This window comes from Scyliorhinus canicula, chromosome 16, assembly GCF_902713615.1.
Source record: "Scyliorhinus canicula chromosome 16, sScyCan1.1, whole genome shotgun sequence".
Taxonomy (NCBI): domain Eukaryota; kingdom Metazoa; phylum Chordata; class Chondrichthyes; order Carcharhiniformes; family Scyliorhinidae; genus Scyliorhinus; species Scyliorhinus canicula.
The window spans coordinates 118,501,986-118,525,183 of NC_052161.1; the positions used below are offsets into that span (position 1 = coordinate 118,501,986).

Genomic DNA, 23,198 nt, shown 5'->3' on the forward strand with positions numbered 1-23,198 from the left:
TCTAACCATTTCACATTTAATGGCATTAAAACTGCTGAATTCCCCAACATCGTAGGGGATTATCATTGACCAGTCTTAACAGCGCTGTGGGTATACCCAAACCACATGGACTTCAGAAATTCAAGGAGACTCACCACCACCACCCTCTTATCGGCAACAAACACTCACATCCCATGAACAAACAAAATAATAATTTTGGCTTGAATTCAGATTCCCAGCAACCGCTGTATTTTGTGCAACAATTTCATAAAGTGAAACAAAAGCATTGTCATCAATTAGATTTTCAACGACACCCCTTTTCAAATAATCCCACCCTTGTTTACCCAAAACGCACAACTTAACCCTCCGCATCAAAAGCTAAACCCAGCAATTTACTGCCCACAAATCCTTTTGTGTTTCATCTTGTTTGAACAGATATCTTACTGATAGGCCCTACTCCTTATTTCAGGTGCCGAGTGACCTACTGTCTTCGGACTTTCAAACTAACACTTACTTGTTACTCTGTTCCCCCGTTCGGTACAGAAATGCATTCAGTGTCGCTCTCAGATCTTCACTAATCTTTTCCTATAAAAACATATCAAGGTGGTAAGAAAACATGGACAAAGAGCACTTTCTTAAGTTAATAAACCAACAGCTATTGAAAACTGAAATGCATCCAAATAACTCATATTTTATCTCTTTACTACTCAAGTATTGAGTAAAATGTAACGGTCACCATAATCCCAGAAGACTGCTCTCCCCTTACAGAGCTGTCTGGTGGAGATTTAACCTGTGGGTCACCGGAGATTGAAAAGGCACGGCCGTCATGAATAACCTCAGCGAGTTCGGGAACTGAACCCATGCTGTTGGTATCACTCCGCATCAATCAGGGAAAGCAGTGGCGTAGTGGTATTGTCACTGGTCTAATAACCCAGACACCCAGGGAAATGCTCTGGGGACCCTATTTCGAATCCCACCAGGGCAGATGGTGAAATTTGATTCAATAAAAAGTCTGGAATTTTGGGCATGCCCGAAGCTTAAGAGGGTTTTGGCAAAGCTTTGCTAAGGCTATGTCCACGGTACTTAAAACATGGGTGTTGCAGAGTCCAGAGGTGGCGAAGAACAGGATACGGATGGAATTGTTTTATGGACCATGTTTATGTTGCTGTTATCATTATTATTATTATAAAAACTACAAATACCTGAATAAAATGATTTTTAAAAAAAAAAGTCTGGAATTCAAACCATAACAATAATAATCGCTTATTGTCACAAGTAGGCTTCAATGAAGTTACTGTGAAAAGCCCCTAGTCGTCACATTCTGGCGCCTGTTCCTGTACCGGCCTCGCCGAACAGGTGCCGGAATGTGGCGACTAGGAGCTTTTCACAGTAAATTCATTGAAGCCTACTTGTGACAAATAGCGATTATTATTATTATTCCCTCAGGGATGGGCAATAATTCTGTGTGTGTAGTTGCATTAGATCTTCTCTAGTGCCTTTATTATCAATCTCTACCACCCTCAATCTCTTCCTGCAAGTGTTAAAACTCATTCTAACGCAGCAGATGCAAGGCTTGCATCTACCCCCTCGGAGATTGGGGAGGAAAAAAGGGATTGAAAAAAAAAGAACAAAAATATTGTTTCTCATTCGCACTTCAATGAACTTTCAAAACAAACACGTGAAGCAGAAAGAGCAGCAGCTCAGACATAAAAACCACTAGACATGGCTGGAAACACCAAACCCAAGCTCAAAAAAAGGATCGTATTTGGGAATCTTACTGTAGCCAATCACTAATAAATGCTTGCCTAACCGGCGACGCCCACATCCCATAAATTATTATTTTTTTAAATGGAGGAGAATGAATGTAAACTCAGCCTGTACAGGCACTCCCATCTGATCAACCAAAGGCTACCCTCCAGTGATAGTGCCCCAAGGCAAAGTGGAACTGAGACAGGGAGAAAACAGAAATTGAGAGAAACAAATAGTTGGAACTGAATAGATGTCGGAGAGCAATTTCACTCTTTTAAACGCCAACACTGAATCAGGGCTATGGGACAAGCAGCACATTCTCCCTCATTGTCATTCTTTCTGTTCAAACAATTTTCAAAGGAAAAGTGGGTAGACTTACTGTTGCTCTCTTTCGAAGGAATGCATCTGCCTCATCCACAAACAGCAAAAGCCTGCGCACAGGAGTCAATTTATGATTATTCCTCTGACTTCAGATAAACACATCCAAATATTTAAAACTCAGAAGCCCAGACTAAATTAATTTCCATTATTTAGAATTCTTGAGGTGCAGAAGCCAAGAACACTGATCTAAGAATAAAGCTCTCCCAGAAAACAAACAGTAAGTTGCACCCACATTTTTAAGCAGGTTGGTGTAGGAGGACCAAGTGACACACAGAGGATTAAGCACCCTGTACTTCACGGAAAGGCACGAGTATGCCACCCGTCCTCTGTTAAATCGTAGGTCTTGTCCAGAAAATTAAAATCTCAACATGGGCACAATATTTCAGATTGACAACATATGGCAGCCACCTGGAAGCAAACAGCTCACAGGCACAAATCAGATTAAGTTGATAGGAGCAGAATCCTCTGAAATCACTGTCCTTTAAATCAACAGCCTACAAAGCAAAAGTAAACCAACCCCTCAACTGCTTCAGCAAGGTTTCAGCCAGTATCATCGCCTCACAAGCAACTAATTTATCAGTTAGTATACAAATATTCGAATAAAACTGGCAGGGCTTGAACTACAGGTGTCCTTCACTTCCCTCTGTACCCCACTAAAGCAACAAACTCACCCTCTTCTGCTGGTGGATGCCCAGTCAAAGACTTTGTGCATGGCTGTGACACCTTCACGACCCATAGGAGCCACATCACCACCTGTCATGATAGCATAATCCATGCCGGAATGTACAGCTAGTTTCTAACAAAAAAAAACACAAGAAATATGAACAGTAAACCCCCCATTGAGAGGTCAAATAGAAAAGGCACTGGCCTCAGCTGTAGGTAGTATTCAGATTCTTAAAAATTCAATATACATTTATATAGCACTATTCCAGAGTAGGCTCCAAATCGCTTTACAGCCAGTTTTATAGCTAACTATTTTTTAGTTGTAGTCACAACTACTGTTTGTAATGTAGGAAATGTGACACACCAATCTGCACACAAGGTCTCAATGAAAACTAATAAGATGATTAGCAAGTATTTTTTTGAAACAGGGAGGTTGAAATTAAGGATAAATATTGGCCAAGTCACTGGGAAGACTCCCTTGTTCTTCTTCTAATAACGCCAGATTCCTTTACACCCAGTGGTGGGGGCAGGCAGAATTCAGTTTAACAGCCGGCATGAAAGATGACACCTCTGACACTGCGCTCCTTCAGTATTGAAATGGTGCGCCAGCTTGCTGAGGGAAGACTGATACAAGCACTCATTTAATGTCTCTGCCATTGCCAAAGTCCTTCCTTACCTCTCCTTAAGCAGTTTTCAATGATGTAGTGATTTTTGATGATCCCGTCTCGCTTAGCTGAAAAAGCTATTCCCAGTCGTCTAATAACCAGTGTAGATTTTTTAAAAATGTTTTTAGCACCTCTCTGTATCTTCCTGTATGTTATGCGTGCGTGACACATATGCTTGATGTCTTGTGCATGCATTATGCACGAGTGCATGTGTGTTATGCTTGCATGGTTTGTGCGTGCGCATGCAATGTACGGGATATTAAAAAAAGGATTTAGGTGGAGAGGAAAGGTCGCAGCCTGAAATTGTTGAACTCAAAGTTGAGAAGAGATGCTGCTCCTCCAGCTTGCACTGGGCTTCACTGGAGCATTGCAGCAGACCAAAGATGGACATGCGGGCATGAGAGCAAGGTGTTGAGGTAGAATGGCAAGCAGCAGAAAGGTTGGGGTCATGCATGCAAGCTGAGTGAAGGTGTTCCGCAAAGCGGTCACCCAGTCTGCGTTTAGTCTCCCCAGTGAAGATGAAACTGCATTGGGAGCACCAAATTTGTTGATCTCTTATTTGTCTTGTTCTTGGCCTTGGCTTCTTTCCATACCCCCTTCTTTTGAGTTCAGGGATGTACACAGCTTCCACAAGTTTGGATCTGTTCTTAAAAACTTGCCATTTACATTACTCTTGTCCCTACCGGTAGATTTGATCAATTGGCTGGTTCCAAGATGCATTAACACTAGCTTTGTTGGTTACATTAATGCTGGTACATGAGGTCCCATTAATATTAGCATATCAGCACACAGGAAATTGCAAATAAGCATTGTGAAGGATAATCAGATCAGGGTGTCCAGATATATATATCAGTCCACATATTAAATCTACACATTATCCTGATTGATATATTTCCCACACCACATTTATTTATTTATTTAAAAAAATAAAATAAATTTAGAGTACCCAATTCAATTTTTCCAATTAAGGGACAATTTGGCATGGCCAATCCACCTACCCTGCACATCTTGAGTTTTGGGGGCGAAACCCACGCAAACACGGGGAGAATGCTCCACCGTGCTGCCCTACACCACATTTATAATGAAAACCACCACAGCAAATTTTGGCACACTGTAATTTCATCCTTGCACCAGTGGAAGTGCTCCCACTGACAGGAGGAGTCAGTGTGACACGTTTACACAGTTTCCATTTCAAATGTGAACACAAGGCTTCGTAGCGGGGAAAAATTGACAGGTATTGCACGCAGAAGCAAAAGCTTTAAAATATATCAGATCAAATGTGGTTACATAGACAGTATGTATTGTTAAGTTAATGATATTATATACAATTACATTAGTATTTTGGCTCTGCCTCAGAACCCAGTATTTCTTACTCAGTTCCAGCATAGACTGAGTCACTGCAGTGTTATATAAAAAGAATTTTGCGTTCTAAATATAGCCCTACTGCACTCTGTAATTTAAGACTAATTTTCCTTTATGCAGTTAAAAGTGTTGATGTAAATCTCCACGATTAAAACGATTAAGCTATTTACAATCGAGAGAAATCCTGCAAAATTGTGGAACTGCTGCAAGAGGTGTCAGTGTGGCTATTAAACTCACAAATGAGATCTTCCTGGTGGTATTCACTTTGCAGACGATGCTGCTAAACATCTGCCCTTGGGAAGGAAATGACATCTCAGCGCTGTGCAAATCTGATAGGAAAGTGCCACATAGAGCAGCCACCAGCCATCCATTGCCACACACTCGGCAATCTAGTCTCCTGCAACCAGAAATCTCCCCCGCAAGTGCAGTTATCATTTCGTGGGTAAAGCAATTTTCTTAAATTACCCAAAATTAATTCACCCGCAGAGATACGGATACATGGTCAGTGTTTTGAGTGCCTCTGAACAGTAGCAACTCATGCATTAGATGGCAGTTTCGCATACATCGATTGGGCAGTATCACTGAAGGTATTGGAAAAATTGATTGTAGCTTAACCAGAGTCTCCTCTCTTTCTTTACCCTAAAATTTATTTATTTATTAAAAAAAATATATTTTTTTTTAATATAAAGAGCACCCAATTCAATTTTTCCAATTAAGAGGCAATTTAACTTGGCCAATCCAGCTACCTTACACATCTTTGGGTTGTGGTGTGAGACCCACGCAAACACGGGCAGAATGTGCAAAACTCCACACGGAGAGTGACCCAGGGCCAGGATCGAACCTGGGACCACGGCGCCATGAGGCAGCTGTGCTAATCACTGCACCACCATGCTGCCCTACCTGAATATTTACGACAATTGTTTTTTTGCCCCCACGAGTTTCCATCTCATTTAACACTGATTCACAATTCAAGCATGTTAAACACAGAAGCTTCAGAACATTTCATACTGCTTGCTAACACCTGGCATTACACTTGTCATTGTGTTACTCAATTATGGAATAAATTGCTTCATTTTATTTTTAATCCTTATATTTGTGCTGTGAGTTATTAGATCAATGTAGGAGTGCAAAATGCCATGGGGCAAGTGCTGACTCACTAAAACAATCATAAAAAAAATTATACAACCTACAACAGCATCAATTAAAAGATCATTTCACACTGATTTTATAAACACAGCAGGGATCTGATCAGAAAACATTCCTGCCTGGCTGTAAATTCATCATTTTGTTTCATTTACTGCACTTCAGCCCTGCAGTCTGAAGCACGTCATTCCATTTTTCTGCAAATTCACTTTGACATCCATAACCAATAGAATTTAAAGACCTCCGTGTGGAGTTTGCACATTCTCCCTGTGTTTGAATGGGTCTCACCCCCACAACACAAAGATGCGCCTGGTAGGTGGATTTACCATGCTAAATTGCCCCTTAATTGTAAAAAAAGAGAATTTAAAGCCCTCCGAAAGAAAAACTATTCTTCTGCTTCTGCAACATATACCTCTATATTGTCTCCATGCACACCCCTGAGCCTTTTCCACTATAGGGGCAGAATATCTCCATCTGTGAAGTATGAGCAATTCTGTTCTGGAATAAATATGTACAGTAAGTATCATATACAACCAACAATTCATATTGCCCATAACTCAGGCCAAGTTGGAGGCTCCCAGCCAAAAAAGGTCAAGCCTGCGGTGTTGAATTGACATTACAATATGGGCAGAGGTATGGCGATTGGAGAAATAGGGTGATGGGAATAGTGGTAGAAATTGTTTGGGCTATTTTGTGTTCTTCAGGGTGAAAAATTACTGCTGGGAAATTGGCCACTCAGATGGAACATCCCAGGGCAGGTGCAACACTGCAGGCAGAGAATAAAGCTTTCACATCACTGCCCCAACATTATACCATAACTGTATTCAGGAGGAGGTCCAAAACACAATGCAAGCTTTTTTTTTGCACTTGCCACACAAACCAACCCTACTGGCTCAGTGAAGTTGCCCATCAAACTGGACGAGATTTGTATCTGTAAACTTGCTGGCATGGTTATAACCAAACTGAAAAAATAACACACTAGAGAGTATGAGGCAATGCGATCAGCTCACAGTGAGTTGATAAATAGATTATGCTTCACTTTTATCTGACTGGTCTTTTTTCAGCTTTGGTCCTGACTGGACTCCAGCTATGGCAAAAGATAATCTTTCCAAACGCCATCACATCCGGATGAGATACTAAACTTAAATCTATCTATACAGGTGTACGTAAAAGATCTTGTGGTATTATTTTAAAACAGGAGTGTTTTCTTGGTGCCTTAGCCAAAATATTTCTTCCGCAATCACCACTGCCAAAATCGTATCAATTGGTCATTTATCATGTGGCACCTGCATAAATTGGCTACCGCATTACAACAGTGATTGCAGATCAAAGTTAACAGCTTGGCCGTAAAATGCTTTGGGACAACCCAAGGTGAAGGGCAATGTAAAAATGCAAGATCCGCTTGATTTTAAACTGACTTCCTCAAAAATTTCCAACAGATAAATTAGAGAGAATTAATAAGACTTGATGTTACAGTAACTGCTCAGGCTGCAAAGTCTGTGGCAGTCGGGAATATTTGGCCTAAGATTTAGCAGTGCATTTAATGTGAATGCTGGGGCTACTGACAGAGAGATGAGTCACTGATCAAGCGTGGCAATTAGTGCTGCTATATGTGGTTTTGCAGAGATCATCAATTGAAATGGGGAGGATAGAGGAAGGGTCATGGCTTGGGAGTGAAAGAAGAATTTCATTGAGGTGTCTTACCCGAGGAACTTTCCACTATACATTGCTATCAGAAACATCCATTTCCCAACACGAATATCCCTCACTCTGATATGCAGAAGATGGACATGAATTTCTTTCTCCCTCATATGGACCTTACCTTAGCAAAGAGGGTTTTTCCTGTACCCGGAGGCCCATACATTAGGATATTTCGGTACAGACCCTTGTTGCTTTTTGTGTTCCGGGTCGCTATGGCAATATCTCTGACACGTTCCTCCAATTTGGGCTGTTGTTGAAAATGGTAATTGAATGACAATGGAAAGAGAAGAGAATCAGATAACGCAATAACTTTAAAAATAAATATATATTATATGTGAAATATAATATATAAAACTCACACTCAACACCACTCCCTCAAGGGCGTCCTGTGGCTTGCTCATCAGACGTTTGCCAACCTGGGGGGAGGAAAACACCATATCCAGTTTAAACTTCACAATGGAACATTACCTTTCACACACAGTGAGCATTGCAACAAACTCGTTACATCACCTGAAGCTGCGAGCAAATACAAAAGCAAAATACTAGAACAGAAGATGCTGGAAATACTTAGCAGGTCACGCAGCTACCTGGAGAGAGGAACAGTTAACCGTTCAAGCCAATGACCTTCCACCATTTGAAATGTTGACTCCATTTTTCTCTCCACAGTGGCTGGCCTACCTGCCGAGTGTCTCCAGCATTTTTTTTGAATATTGCAAATGTTGGGAATATTTTATTTATCATTCAAATGTCACTAAATTCCCAAATACATTAGTCAACAATTGAAGAGAGCATTCAGTATAGTTCACAGCTCAGCCACACTGTTAACTTACGTTGAACTATATTATAACATTTTTACATTTTAACAAGATTTATTGAAATCCATCTATTAGTTTTTGAGATTAATTGTTTACAGAGAAACAGAATAAAAATCAGGGTAAAAACATACATGGTCCAGTGGTGCAGGTAATAAGCCAAAAACGTACATGCCTCACTAGTCAATTCCTACTTCCCCACCATCCCCATTTGCCCCCAACACTCATTCAGAACTTGATAGGATTGAGTTCCCATGATTCATGAAGGCACTGCTGCCCATTCACCCACCCTACACAAGTGGAACATCGGTCACATCTCATCCTGTAGTCATTATATCTTCACCCCAAGAGGCATTACATACCAAAGTATTTTCACTGGGAACCACAATGATGCAGGAATTGTGGAACAGTTCTGGAGTTGCTGCTGTGGAGGTTGCAGACTTCACACTTGTTATCTCATTAATTACAAAAAATTTAATTATTGAAAATAAAGCAGGGGCAGCACAGTGGTTAGCACTGCTGCCTCACAGCACCCAGGTCCCAGGTTTGACCCTGGCCCTGGGTCACTGTCCGTATGGAGTTCGCACATTCTCCCCATGTCTGCGTGGGTTTCGCCCCCACAACCCAAAGATGGTGGGTTGGTGATTGGCCCATGCTAAATTGCCCCTTAACTGGAAAAAATGAATTGGGTACTCTAAATTTATTTTTAAAAAAGGTGTACACAGAAAGGAAAGTTAAAACGTCTCACTACTGACCGACATAGACATACATACCAGTCACACACACACACCTCCATTATCTAGCTCCAAGTAGAAAAAAAAGTATTATTTCATCTAAAGTGAAGCTTGGTGCTTTAGGACTCAGAGGGCACCAACCAATTATGACATGACTCAAAACCCAGCTGAACCTGTGTAAACCCACTGAAAGGCGAAGATTTAATTTCACCTTAAATTATTCCCTTTTTGTTTTGCAGAGTACATAAAGTTACTGACATGTTACTCAAGTTACAAATCTGTTCTATGAAAGCAAATTTCCTTTTAATGCGCATTTCAGGTTACATTTTTTATATGCAAAGTGAAAACATCATGAGTACTTGGTAGCAAAGCGCTGGTTGTTCTGGAATAGGAGATTGTAGCTGTTGCTGGTGAGGAAGGTTATGTCAATAAGAATTAACCCCTTGGCCAAGCTGAGTTTCATAATGGAACTGGTCCTCAAGTCGTCAGATATTATGAGAGCATTGTCCATTAGAGAATCAGTCTAGGCCTGGACTTTCTAAAAGATCACCAAAACTCCCAAGTCTTTCCAACAAGCTGCATTACCTTGATTGGGTGCTTCAACGCTTCCACTAATGTGATGCGGGAAGTATCCCGAACCAGGGAAGGCTTTCCCAGCCGAGCCTCAATGTATCGTCCAGCAACTCCCGTAGCATTCTTGGCAGAGTAAACACCAACAGCCAGCAGTGTTAGCCCAGCCACCTAAAAGCAAAACAATGTCAGAGAAACAAATTAGACCAGGTCATGAGTTTATAGCCATCGCCTGGGAGGATGGCACAATTATTCAGCTTATACAACATGCAGGCAATTTTCCCAAACACATTTAGTAGACACAATTATGAGCTTAGAGGATATTTAAATATATTAAATACTCAACACATATTTGGCTCATATGCACATTTTTACAAAAGAAATGTGGTCTCTATCCAATCGTAGATTTTACTCCCTCATTAAAATCACTCTCCAAAGCAAGTACAAGCTATCCAATCGTGCACAGTCCAGCTATTTCCTCTCCTTCGGGAATGTATCATTGAATGAAAATCTAAGCCACCCCCATATTCCACTAGCCACTGCCCTTCCACTCATGGCAGATGCACGTGGCCTATCAAGTACGTCACCTCCACTCCCTTAAATAGATTCCGATTCCTAGAGATTCCATGTTTATTCTGAAATTTTTCCGTTGGATTTTTGAAGAAGTGACGCCAAACATTCTGAATTTAGAAGACACCATGAGTCAGCAGGAAACTTCAATAAGAGCAACGGCCCAAGTCACACGGTGCATTGCACCAGCAAAACTTCAAAGAATATAGATGGTGTGAACCAATGATTAGACAACACCAAGCTTGGGTTTCAAAGGCCTGTGAAGAGAAAGCAGACCAGGGAAGTCATATGGTATTAGGGAAGAATGAACAGAATAATTCGGGGTGATGCAATGTGCCTTACTTTTTAAATGGTGAGAATCTTGCAGGAACAGTGGAGGGTGGTGGCAAGCTATACTTGGAATTCAGATGGAATTGGGACGGTAAAGCTCAGACCTCCCCTCCCTTGCCCCCTCACAACAAACTGACCTGACATTAAGTACTCATGTGGATTGTTTCCACCTCTGTCCCAACTGCGTTTATACAGGTCTGGGACTTCAACGATTTTGTTTAAATATTTTTACTGTACTCATTTCAATGAAGTACTAATTAACATCATCACGCCAAACCTTTAAGAGATTCTGAAGCAACGGAAAACATTTAAGAAAAACCCTAATATCAAAACAAAAAATTGCCCTGTAGGTATGGAGTAAACTAAAAAGGTCAAAAATGGTCAAACTGGACAGAAAGGGAACGGGGTTTGTAGGTAGCCGTGTTTCACAAGATGAATATGAGCAAATGCCATCACTTGCAGAATCTCACGGTTTAAGGCAGATCAACACTACAGCACAACTCCCTGAGGAGATCTGTTAAAGAGAGTTCATTTTCATTAACCCCCAAGGAGCTGATGGTTACTACATTGTTATATTAATGTGCAGCAAAAGAGAATTTTCCAGATTCAAGGGCAATCATTGTGCCTTTCCTGAGAGAGGTTTACAGCCCATTCTCTTAACCATACTCCAGAGGACACAGAACACAATATAATTTACAGCCAAAAGCTGTCATAAATCAATACTTAGTTTTCAGTTTGAAAAATACCACGCAAATGTCAAACCTTCAGCTGATTCGGTTGTACAACCAGTAATTCAAGCAAAGGGAACTTTCAACTACTTCCAGATCAACTTCATCTCCAGCAAAAGTCAAAGTAAGAATCCTGCAGTAATTTTTGCATCCAGGAAAGGAGGATATTATGAGGCTTCGAATCAAGTACAGAAATTTAAGTAAAGCCTCAACAATAGTCACCAATTACCACCTGCAGCTTATGGTAATGTTTCCTCCTGCCCATTCAGAACATCATGGGACAATAAATATACATTTTTCTTCAACCAACTATGGTTGCTGCATCAGATATTCCTGGAGTTGACAGCCTGGGGACACATTCTGTTGCCAAAAAACGGAGGCCAAGCCAGGCAAGGTCCCGTGTACAAAATGGAAGTGATCAAGTGGTTTGTCAGGCATCGTGAACTGAAGAAGTCTTGATGTGGGATCTCGAGCTTCTTCCTTTCTGGAAAGGGTAAGCCCCCTTTGCTGAACATCTCAGAATTGCACTCATCCCAAAACATCCAACTGCTGCATGAAGAATCAGCTTCACCCTCTCACTCAACTTCTTCAGTCAGAGATTATTTCTTAACAGGGGGTGCCACAAATCCGATTACTCATTAACTGTGCACTTTGAACTATTAAATTCCCAGTCAGCATTTGTGTAAGACTCAAGCAATAAACAAATAAGAAACCAGCCACCTGCACGGTCAGCTCATTTTTAACCCTTTGGAGGTACCAATTAAAACCTGTAGTACATCTCAGCTCAACCGTTTGACAATACAAAGCCAAAAGTTTCTGTAACAAAACCAACTTAATGCTTTGACAGTACATGGCACTCGGCTATAAGGGTAGAAAGTCACTAAACAAAGCACTAGCATAGAACTATCTTCTGCAAACAGCATTCATACTGGGTCAGTTGTTAGCTTAAGACAGATTGGATTTACGAGAGGTATCAAGTAACATGGGCGGCACGGTGGTTAGCACTGCTGTCTCTCAGCACCAGGGACCCAGGTTCAATTCCAACCTTGGATGACTGTCTGTGTGGAGTTTGCACGTTCTCCCCATGGTTGCGTGGGTTTTCTCCGGGTGCTCCGACTTCCTCCCAGTCCAAAGATGTGCAGGTTAGGTGGATTGGCCATGATAAATTGCCCCTTAGTATCCAACGGTTAGGTGAAGTTGTGGGGATGGGTGGGGGAGTGGGCCTGGGTGGAGGGCTCTTTCGGAGGGTCGGTGCAGACTTGATGGGCCGAATGGCCTCCTTCTGCACTGTGGGGATTCTATGATCAAGGGGTATAGACAAAGGCAGTTCAAAAGATTAGACACAATCGCACGGATTGGTCGAAGAGACCAGAGGGGCCTATCCCTGTTCCTACGTGCCATAAGACTTCAAAAGGTGATTCTTTTAAATTGGTTGAGTTATTGATGCTGTCACATCGGATCTTGTCCCCCACTACATTATTTAGTCAACCTTCACAGGGATTCCCATTAGTATTGGCACCCTCTGGTGCTTGAAATGTGATATTGCATCCATGGAAATGCAGCCCTAGATCACAATACAGGTACAGATGAAGGAAGCATTTTGCCTATTTTAGTTCATCGGTATGAAATAAAACAAGCAACGTTCCCTCACATTTTCTAAATATTTCTCGAGAAATTCCAGAAGCTTTGTCTTCATTAGCCTACCAAAAAACCATCCTACATGCCACTGATCTCCTTGTATAAAATCTTTCCCAATATCTGTCTTACCCGTTCCTTTCACCAGTGTTAACCTACTTTCACAGGTTCTAATACTGTGGCATACTGACAAAAAATGGTCCAGATTTATCTGATCAATCCCACTTCTGGACCATAGAATTCACCTACAGTGCAGAAGGAGGCCATTCGGTCCACCGGGTCTGCACCGACCAACTGAAAGAGCACCCTATGTGGACCCACTCCCCTGCACTGTCTCCGTAACCCCACCTACCCTGCACATCTTTGGACTGTGGGAGGAAACCCACGCAGACAAGGAGAGGAAGTGCAAACCCCAGTCACCCAAGGCTGGAATTGAACCCGGGTCCCTGGCGCTGCTAACCACTGTGCCACCGTGTCTCCCCTTATCCTGCGGACTTCTACAAATTTCCCCCTCATTTCCTTTCAAAGCTCAAGTTACTTGATTTCTCCAGTCTCCAAAACGCTTAATCCTTTGATATCAACACCAATCTTGTGGCCCTTCACTGCGCAGCCTCTGGAGCTTTTAACGTTTAGCCAGCCTTGATCAAAACTGAACCAAGTACCCAAACCAATGCGCTGTACAGCTTTAGTGCAAAGCTTTCTGATTTACATCTAATCGACCCAGAAACAGAACTTAAATAATTTTCTTTTCTGTGTTCGTGGCTACCCTGCAGGTCTGAAGTGCTTGGGGGATACTGCATCTTTCCTTCTTACTTACTGTAGCTGTCACTTTGTCCCAGTCAGAAACAAAGGCACGGAATCCTTCCCCAAACACTGCACCAGCTGTCCTGAGTGAAAAAAGAAAGTAGAGCAGTCACCATACCTCAAAACATCATGAGCAGCTGCACAGAAGTGGAAATACAGTCACATCCTCTTGGGGAAGGGAAAAAAACAGCGCAGGATACAGAAGAAATCTTTTGGGACAGGGATTGTGTTATACCACACACTGGCTAAGGATGGACAAGGATCAAAAATTGACTCATCCATCCCATTTCGAAGCGACTCAATCAAAAATTTAATCTGATTATACAGCAAGAAACCGACCCTATTATACCTGTGTGTCAGCCTCTGTTAAACTCCTGCTCCTATATTTTCAGGTGAGAATTTTTCATTTTTACAAACGGACCAAATCGTTACCTTAATCCCCAGCACTCTTATAGTTTGTGGGAAAACCCAATGCAGTGAACCTTAAGGAAATCTTTGTATACATTTTAATTTTTAAAAGCTTCTAATTTTAAATGTACCAGCATTTATGCCTGTGTGCCTCACGATAGTATACTTTCCTAAAATCCTGGTGTCAACACTGTGATTGTATGATAGTTATTCACTGTCTTAACTAGCTGAGCTAGTTGTGCCTGCAAACAAATTGTCAAAAAAGCGGAGGGCAAGATAAAGCAAGGTTGGAGGAGGTTCATATGAAGCACTAACACCAGCATTGACCTGTTGGTCTGGGTTTCCCTGTTATGGTGCTGCAGACTTCTACGTAAAAAAAAAATTCCAAGAGAAAGCGGCAACAGAGAACAGGGAGGATTCCCCACTGCAGGGAGTGCAGCGGCATGCCGGGAACAGCGTGCTGTTCATAGTTATTGAGAATGTGAAAGTCGATCCAAACTTTCTAGGGATCCAGGTTCACACGATATTCAAGGAATGTGGGCTTTGCTGGCTGAGCCAGCATTTATTGCCCGCCCCATATTGTAATTAGGAATGGACAAGAAATGTTGACCTAGCCAGCCAAGCCCACGTCCCTTAAATTAATTTTTAAAAATAGCTTATTTTGCGTGACAAGAGCCAGGCTGAAGAAGTTGGTCCCAAGAACCGAACAGACTTCAAAGAATTAACATATTTTGATCCCAACCTATTTCACATCACCTAGGCGAGGAATTGTAGGTACTAGTAAACACGGACTCTTGACCAATAAGCTGCCAGTGAGGAAAACTCTGGTCCAGTATAAAAGGCTATGGGTGCAAAAGTGTATTAGCTAACAGCAGCAAAGGAGAAGGTGGCAGAACCATGGGATTGCCATCACAATGTAACACTAAAACATTAGGTGCCTGGGAAGCATCAATTTCTTCAACAAACAATGAGTCATTCGGGCCTACATTAGGCAATTCAATGCCAAGTGTTTTAATTACTATCATTATCATCCATTTGAGGACATTTCTATTACTCTGTGAAATGTCACTGCACCTTGATTGGCTGTATATACTAAAGAGAGCAGATAAAACAAGGCCCTGACATTGATAGGAAGGAGAGTGATGTGACGGTTTGGCAGGGAAGGAAGAGACTAGATCCCACTTTATTGACTAAAATCGACATTTCCTTCCACCTAACACTTACTTAATAGAATCAAGGACGGTCTGGCGATGCTCTGCAGCTTTCAACCGGATCTGCTCTCTGATCAGATCAGCGTTCTCTCGCTCAACCTTGGCACGGGCCTTGGCTTCAGCTTCAATTCGAAGCATCTCATTCTTGTGTCGGAGCTCCATCTCATGTTCAATAGTGGCTACACGGGGGAAAAGAATTATAAATCAGAACAATATCTTTCACCACAGTTTGGGGATTGAATATTTAGCTATTCAGTAAAGACAAAATACTTGATGAGGGATACTATTATTAGTCAGGATCTATTAGTACTATAGAAAGAAACATAGATATCTATGACATGGAGGAAGGTCATTCAGCCCATTCTGTCTCTGATGGCTGGAACTGAGCAATTCAGCAAAATTCACTTTCCAGTTCTTGGTCTGTAATCTTGAAAGTTGTGGCAATTTGAGCACATATTCAAGCACTTTTTAAACATCGTCATGGTATTTGTCTCTAGCACTCTTTCAGGACTGAGATCTAGAACCCATCACCTGAAATACTTTCTCTTCAACTCCCCTCTAATCCTTAGCTCAATTATTTTAAATTCTAGCTGCCCCATCCCAAAGAAAGAACCTCAGCCTATTCCATCTTTCTTCAAAGTTAAAATTCTCCAGTCCTGGCAACATCCTTGTAAATATTCTCCGTACCCTCTCTAGTGTGATCATATCGTTCCTGTAAAATGGTGACCGGAACTCTACTCTAGCCATGGCTTAACTAGTGTTTTGTGCAGTTCTGGCATAACCGCCTGCACTTATATTCTATGAGTGGTTAATAAAAAGTATCCCGTCTCTACGTCTCCTGCTGTCTTCATGGATTTGTGGACATGCGCTCTCAAGGTCTCTCTAGTCCTTTACACTTCTCAGGATCCTACTGTTTGCTATTTTTTCCTTCCCCAAATGCATTGTCGCAATAACTTGGATTGAATTCAATTCATCACCTTTTTTTTTAAACTCACGTCTGACATCTTTCTGAAGTCTACAGCTTTCTTCCTTACTCTCAACTACATGACGAATTTTTGTATCATGTAACTTCATATTCATCCCCCTATATTTGAGTTTAAATTATTGATAAATACCACACAAACCAAGGGACCTAGTACTGAGACCTGCAGAAACAGTTTCTCAGTTACAAAAACACCTACTGACCATCCGTCACACTGGGCTATTTGGATCCAATCTGCTACTTGCCCTCAAATGCCACAGGCTTTTACTTTTCTGATCAGTCTGCCAAGCGAGACCTTCTCAAAAGCCTTGCTAGAAATCCATGTAGACTATATGAAATATGCTAATCTCATAAATCCTCCTCATTCTCTCCTGAAAAAATTCAATCCAGTCAGGCATGAGCTTCCCTAACAAATCCATTCCGACTGTTCCGGATCATCTGTACCTTTCTAATTGACGATTAATACTGTCCCTCCAAATTCTTTCAAATAATTTGCAGCCATCAAAATTAAGCTGACTGACCTATAACCATTCTGTCTAACCCTTTTTAAACAAAAGTAGCCATCCTCTGGCACCACACCTATAGCCAGAGAACACTACAAAATCTTGGCCACTATTTTGCTCCTCGCTTCTCTCAGCAGCATAGGAGACATTTTATCTGGGCTTGTTGATTTACTCACACCATGGCTTACCACACTCATCATTTCACACTCCTCCTCAACCACAATGCCTGCATTGCACCCCAGTTCTGTAAAGCAGACTCAAAACATTCATTAAGAATCATGTCCATGTCTTCCGCCTTCAGACACAGGAAGGTCTAAACAGCTTTATTCTTTCCTTAATTTAAGTTTTAAACTTCCCTTTGTTGTCCAGAAGAACAGTGCCTTCCACTACCCCAATGAGACACTGCAGATGTTAAACTGGGAAGTGACAAAGGAACTGAAAGGACCAGTTGCTGGACAGAGTAACAGGCAGTGACACTTAAAGCTTGATTGAACGTGAGGCGAGTGTACAGCCCCATTCCAATCTACAAGTCACAAACTTTCAAATAAAGATTGACACAAACACCAGACTCATTACTTTGCAGTATAATCTTTCACAACCATATTTAAAAGCACTGATAACACATTAGCAATCACCAAAGCACAATTTTTGGAAGTGATCCCCTTTCAAAACGGAACCAGTCCTGGCAATTAAGCCAAAGTGCAAGGATCACCTGGTATGAGTGCAATAATAGGAGGCAACATTAATAGGAAAATGTAATTGCACTTGTGAACGAATAAATCTAAATGTAAAAAGATTACAAAGCCGGTGAATATTTTTAATATTGGTTAAAAACTCAAGATATGGGTGTCCTGATCTCACACACTTTTCAATATGGGAACAGCTACCCACTGCTGCCTGCATTTAAAAAAAAATAGCCATTACAAAACCTGTAGGTTCATTGTAAAAAACAGCTGGAACCCAAAGCTCCACATAGCAAAAAGCGGTGTGGCAACTAGAAGGATCTAGACCTGAACAATGAAAAAGAAAGCAGGATTATTGTGTTACGAGAACTTCCCTCCACGGCTGAGAATGATATCCAAACTTCCTTTCAATCCAAGCGCTTTAATCTCAACAGTAGCAGGTCTCAGCTCGTTTATCTTCAAACTCCCCAATCCTCTTTAATGGACCCGGTCACTTAAGATTTGCTTCAGCTCATTGCACCAAACACTCATTTTACAAAGCAGCAACCGATTCAAGATTAATTTAAATTTTAAACAAAAAAGTTTAACTTCATAATGTTATATTAAACTAGACATTAAATTATTTACCAAGGATATTTACCTTTCCGCATAGATTCCTGTTTCAAAACAGATTCTTCTTGTTTCCTCAAGTTATCCTCATTCAACAGTTGCTAACGAAAACAAGGAATAATCACAATTTGAAACAATGTTTATTTCTGCATCAATTAGTCACTTCATTTACTGTGTGAAGCATTGAGCCATTTCACCTTGCAACTATAATGTATTGCTAATATATAATTTGACCGTTCATGATAGATAACTGGCCTGCCTCTTGCATATTAAGATGGGTAAAATACATTTGAAAAAACGTAATCTTGGGAATGTGGCACGGCCAGCATTTATCGGCCATCCCCAGTTGTCCTGATTTCAGCAGCTTGAGAGCAATTCACATTTTAACATGATCATTGCAATCCAACTGATCTCGTGTCACACTTTCTGCTCCATTCCTCAAACTTAAATTAATTCTGAACCGTGCAGCCGTTTGCCGATTTCAGTGTTGCACTGAACTCAGCTGACTCAGAGTACTTGGTTGCAGTCCCAGGCGTGCATCGCAGGAGCCTGTTCAGAGTGAAGGACAAGTGTTGGGAGCCTCCTCTGACGGCAGAGGTCAGTACTGCAGCACATAACATGCTACTCACTGCTCATTTGGCAGAACTCTAGTTTGGAGTCAGGTTACGGGTTGAAGACCCACCTCCAAGAGACTTGAGCATAAAAAGTTAGCTTGCTGCTTCAGTACAGTCCTGCAATCGGCAGAGGTGTCGTCTTTCCGGCGTAAAATTGAAATGCAAGCTTTGTCTGCTGAATGGAATAGATCCGACAGCACTATCTTGAACAGCAAAGTACAGGCCCATATTTATTACTCAATCAACATCACTAAAACAGATCTGATGATTATTTAATTGCAAATTGTGGGATCTTGCTGTGTGCATTCTATCCACCATTTCTTACATTACATGTGATTATACTTCAAATGGTACTTCATTGGCTGTGAAGCACCTTGTGAAAGGTACTATATAAATACAGGTCTTCCTTTTAACGTTGTACATTCTACAAAGCAAGACTTTACAAGTTGACCGATTGCTGCCTGCCCTGACCAGCCCAAGCTGTGCTATGCCACACAAAGATTACAACTATACCACCATGTGCAACTCTGAGCAACAAGAGGCCAGGAAGATTCCATCCTTGATTGATGTTTAGTTATCTGAATTCAACAGGGACAGGAGTCAGACAATCAACAACCTGGGGGGGGGGGGGGGGGGATTTGGAAAGGGAGAGGAGGGCAAAAAAATCAAACAGGTTTCTTACCCCGATCACTATCCAGCAATGTGTTTTCTTGAAAGTTATTTGTAAAAATATAGCCCACCTAGAGTCAGGAGCTTCAGATGGAGAGGAAAACATGCACCGTAGAATGATACAGTGAAGGCCATTTGCCCTTCAATGGAATTATCCAATTAATCCCATTCCTGTACTCCTTCCCCAAAGCCTTGCCGATTTCCCCCTTCAATTATTTAACAAATACTCATTTGAAAGCTAAAACAAAACGTTTCCCTGCGTTGCCTCTGGCTCTTCTGCCAAATACCTCGTGTGTCTCTTGTTATAAACCTTTCTGCCATTAAATCTCTTATGCACCCTCTTCAAACCCATTCATCATTTTGAACACCTGTATCAAATCTCCTCTTCACCTTTGCTGCACTAAGGAGAACAACTCCAGCTTCTCCAGTCCCTCATCACCGGCACCATTTTAGTAAATCTCTTGTGCACCCTCTCCCAAGGACTTGACACCCTTTTTTGAGGTCTGTTACCCAATAGCCCAGCAGAGGTCCAACCAGTGTTTCACAGGGATAGTCCCCTCACTTTTGCACTTTATGCCTCTATTAATACAATCACACATCCCACTCACCTTCTCAACTTATCCTGCCATTGTCAAACATTTCTGAACACAGTTATCATTTAATTTATATGGCCTCTCAATTCCTTCACCCTCAAAATGTGCATCACTTCACCTTTCCTGAAATTAAATTTCATCTGTCATGTGTTTGCCCATTTCTCCAGTCTTGTCTATGATCCCTAAAGTGTGTTACAATTCTCCCCGTTATTTACACTTCGGGGTTTTGCACCACCTGCAAAATTTCAAATTGTGTTTTATATACCTAAGTCCAGATCATTAGCAGAGCTGTGGTTCTAATTACAGAGAACTTGGGCACAATACAATATAGCTCCTTCTGGTCTGAAAAACAAGTGTTCAGCACTACTCTCTGCTTTCTCCCTCTTCACCAATACTGTATCCATGACCATCCCTTTTATCCCACGGACTTTAATTTTGTTAATAAGCCTATGATGTGGGTAGTTTACTAAACGTCCTTTAAAACTCCACATACTCATGTCACTGTCTCCGTAAACCCTCTCTATTAGTTCAAAGAACTTGATGATGTTAGTCAAACATGATCTGCTTTTAACAAATCTGCACTGTCTTTCTCCTACTGTCAATTAATTGTGTTCTGGATTTATGTCTCTAAGCTCTCCCATACACAAACATCAGGCAAACTGGCTTGCAGTTGTTGGGTTTATCTCTTCCCTCTTTGTTAAACAAGTGTGTTTGTTGTATTTGCAATTCTCTCATCTCCTGGTACCATCCCATATCCAAAGAAATTTCGAACACTGAAGAGGCTCTGGTCATATCTTCCATCTTTACGACTTCCGGTGGCGGCAATGCGGAGCTAAGCCGCACAATCGGCAGCTCCCGCTGAAAACGGACTCTGGGGCTCTTTTCAGGGCCCCCAACGGAACTTTATCGGCAAATCCCGACGAGGGAAGAGGACAGGAGTTGACCCCTACGGTCCTATGGTCCGGACCAGGAGTGGGGTAAGGAGAAAAACGGAGAAAGCACCCCTGGAAAAGCGGGGGAAGAAAGACAAAATGGCGGCTGGCGGAGGCCCGGAGGTAGTGGGCGCAAGAGCAGCAGGCGATTCTGCTGCGCTGCTATCCGGGAGCTGCAGAAGCAGGCATCCGAAAGGGGGGGGGATGAGGCCGTGGCCGTCGCAGGGAAGGTGGAGATGCACGAGGCGCTCCATAAAAGATGGCAGGAGCGGTTCGAGGAGCTGGACAACCGGTCGAGGCGGAAGAATTTGCGGATCCTGGGCCTCACGGAGGGGCTGGAGGGTTCGGACCTGGCGGCCTATGTGGTTGTTATGATAAACTCGCTGATGGGGGCTGGGTCCTTCCCTGGAGTTAGAGGGACCCACAGAGTTCTGGCTAGGAGGCCCAAGCCGAACAAGCCGCCGCGGGCGATGTTGGTGCGGTTTCATCGGTTCGTGAGTGTGTGCTCCGGTGGGCCAAGGAGGAGCGGAGCAGCAAGTGGGAGAACACGGAGGTGTGGATCTTCCAGGACTGGAGTGCGGAGGTGGCGAGGCGGAGGGCCGGGTTTAACTGGACGAAGGCAGTGCTCCACAGACGGAGTGTGAAGTTCAGCATGTTGCAGCCGGTGCGTCTGTGGGTCACCTATAAGGATCGACACCATTATTTTGAGTCCCCGGAGGAGGCGTGGGCCTTTGTGCAGGCCGAGAAATTGGACTCAAACTGAGGGTCTAAGATGGGGGATGCTGTATAATCTGTACTTTTGTATTTGCTTGGTTTAATGTAAGATGTGGGTTGGCCTTAGGGTGGGTGGGGTGATGTCAATATGTCTTTTCTGTATGGGTTTTTCTGTAGGGGTCTGGTGGACGGGTTCGGGCAGGGGGGTAAACGGGGAGTTCGGGGAGCTGGGGGGGGACGACGACTGACAATGGGAGTTGCCCTAGAGGAGGCGGGGCTGGGCAGGGCGAAAGCACGGGCTTTTTTCGGGTTTCCCGCGCTGGGAGAGGGTGGGGGCGGAGTGGGGGCTGAGAAGCGCGGGTCGTTGCTGGCTGTTTTATTTTCCCGCGCAAGAGCCGGGGGGGGGGGGGGACCCGTTGACGGGCATGATGGAGGAGGGGTAGTCCCACGTGGGGAGGAGTCGGAGGTAGGGCGGGAGTCGCCGGGGTCAGCAGATGTTAGCTGGCTCACAGGAGTGCTATGGAGGGAGGGGCGCGGCTAGGAGGGGTCCTAGCCTGGGGGTGGAGGGGAGGGGGGTTACCGTGTTGCTACTGAAACGGTCAGGAATGAGCTGGAGGATGCAGGGGGTGCTGGAGGAGGGGGGGGGGGGGGTTGCGTTATGGCTAATCGGCAGGGAAGGGGGACAGGGAGCCCTCTGATCCGGCTGATAACCTGGAATGTGAGGGGGCTGAATGGGCCGGTCAAACGGGCCCGGGTGTTTGCGCACCTGAAGGCAGATGTGGCCATGCCCCAGGAGACACACCTGAGAGTGGAGGACCAGGTTCGGCTAAGGAAGGGATGGGTGGGCCAAGTATTTCACTCAGGGCTGGATGAGAAGAGTAGGGGGGTGGCGATCTTGGTGGGGAAGCAGGTGTCATTTGAGGCGTTAAATGTGGTGGCTGACAGTGGCGGGAGATATGTGATGGTGAGTGGTAAGCTGCAGGGGGAGCGGGTGGTGTTGGTGAATGATTACGCCCCAAATTGGGACGATGCGGGGTTTATGCAGCGTATGTTGGGCCGCATTCCAGACCTGGAGGTGGGGGGCCTGATCATTGGGGGGGGGCTTCAACACGATACTGGATCCCCCATTGGATCGATCCAAGTCCTGGACGGGTAGGAGGCTGGCGGCAGCTACGGTGTTGAGGGGATTTATGGACTAGATTGGGGGGGGGTGTGGATCCCTGGAGGTTTGCGAGGCCAAGGGCCAGGGAGTACTCGTTTTTCTCCCAGGTACACAAGGCCTATTCGAGGATTGATTTCTTTGTCCTGAGCAGGGGGCTGGTTTCGAGGGTGGAGGATGTGGAATTGCCATTTCAGATCATGCCCCGCACTGGATGGACCTCGGGCTGGGGGGAGGGACCAACGTCTGCTCTGGCGCTTGGAGGTGGGGCTGCTGGCCGAGGAGGTGGCCGAGA

At 43.3% G+C, this 23,198-nt stretch overlaps 1 protein-coding gene across 1 annotated transcript in view; it reads right to left on the reverse strand.

The window, feature by feature from the left end:
- Nucleotides 1-23,198, reverse strand: part of atad3 (ATPase family AAA domain containing 3) — a 68,960-nt gene that overhangs the window by 36,526 nt on the left and 9,236 nt on the right. Inside the window, exons 5-13 of the mRNA XM_038821746.1 lie at nt 18,254-18,323; nt 15,459-15,624; nt 13,840-13,909; nt 9,775-9,930; nt 8,003-8,059; nt 7,765-7,890; nt 2,781-2,905; nt 2,108-2,159; nt 494-564 (exon numbers count right to left, since the gene is read on the reverse strand). Of these exons, the coding sequence (XP_038677674.1) occupies nt 494-564; nt 2,108-2,159; nt 2,781-2,905; nt 7,765-7,890; nt 8,003-8,059; nt 9,775-9,930; nt 13,840-13,909; nt 15,459-15,624; nt 18,254-18,323 (893 nt within the window). The remainder of the gene's footprint in view (nt 1-493; nt 565-2,107; nt 2,160-2,780; nt 2,906-7,764; nt 7,891-8,002; nt 8,060-9,774; nt 9,931-13,839; nt 13,910-15,458; nt 15,625-18,253; nt 18,324-23,198) is intronic.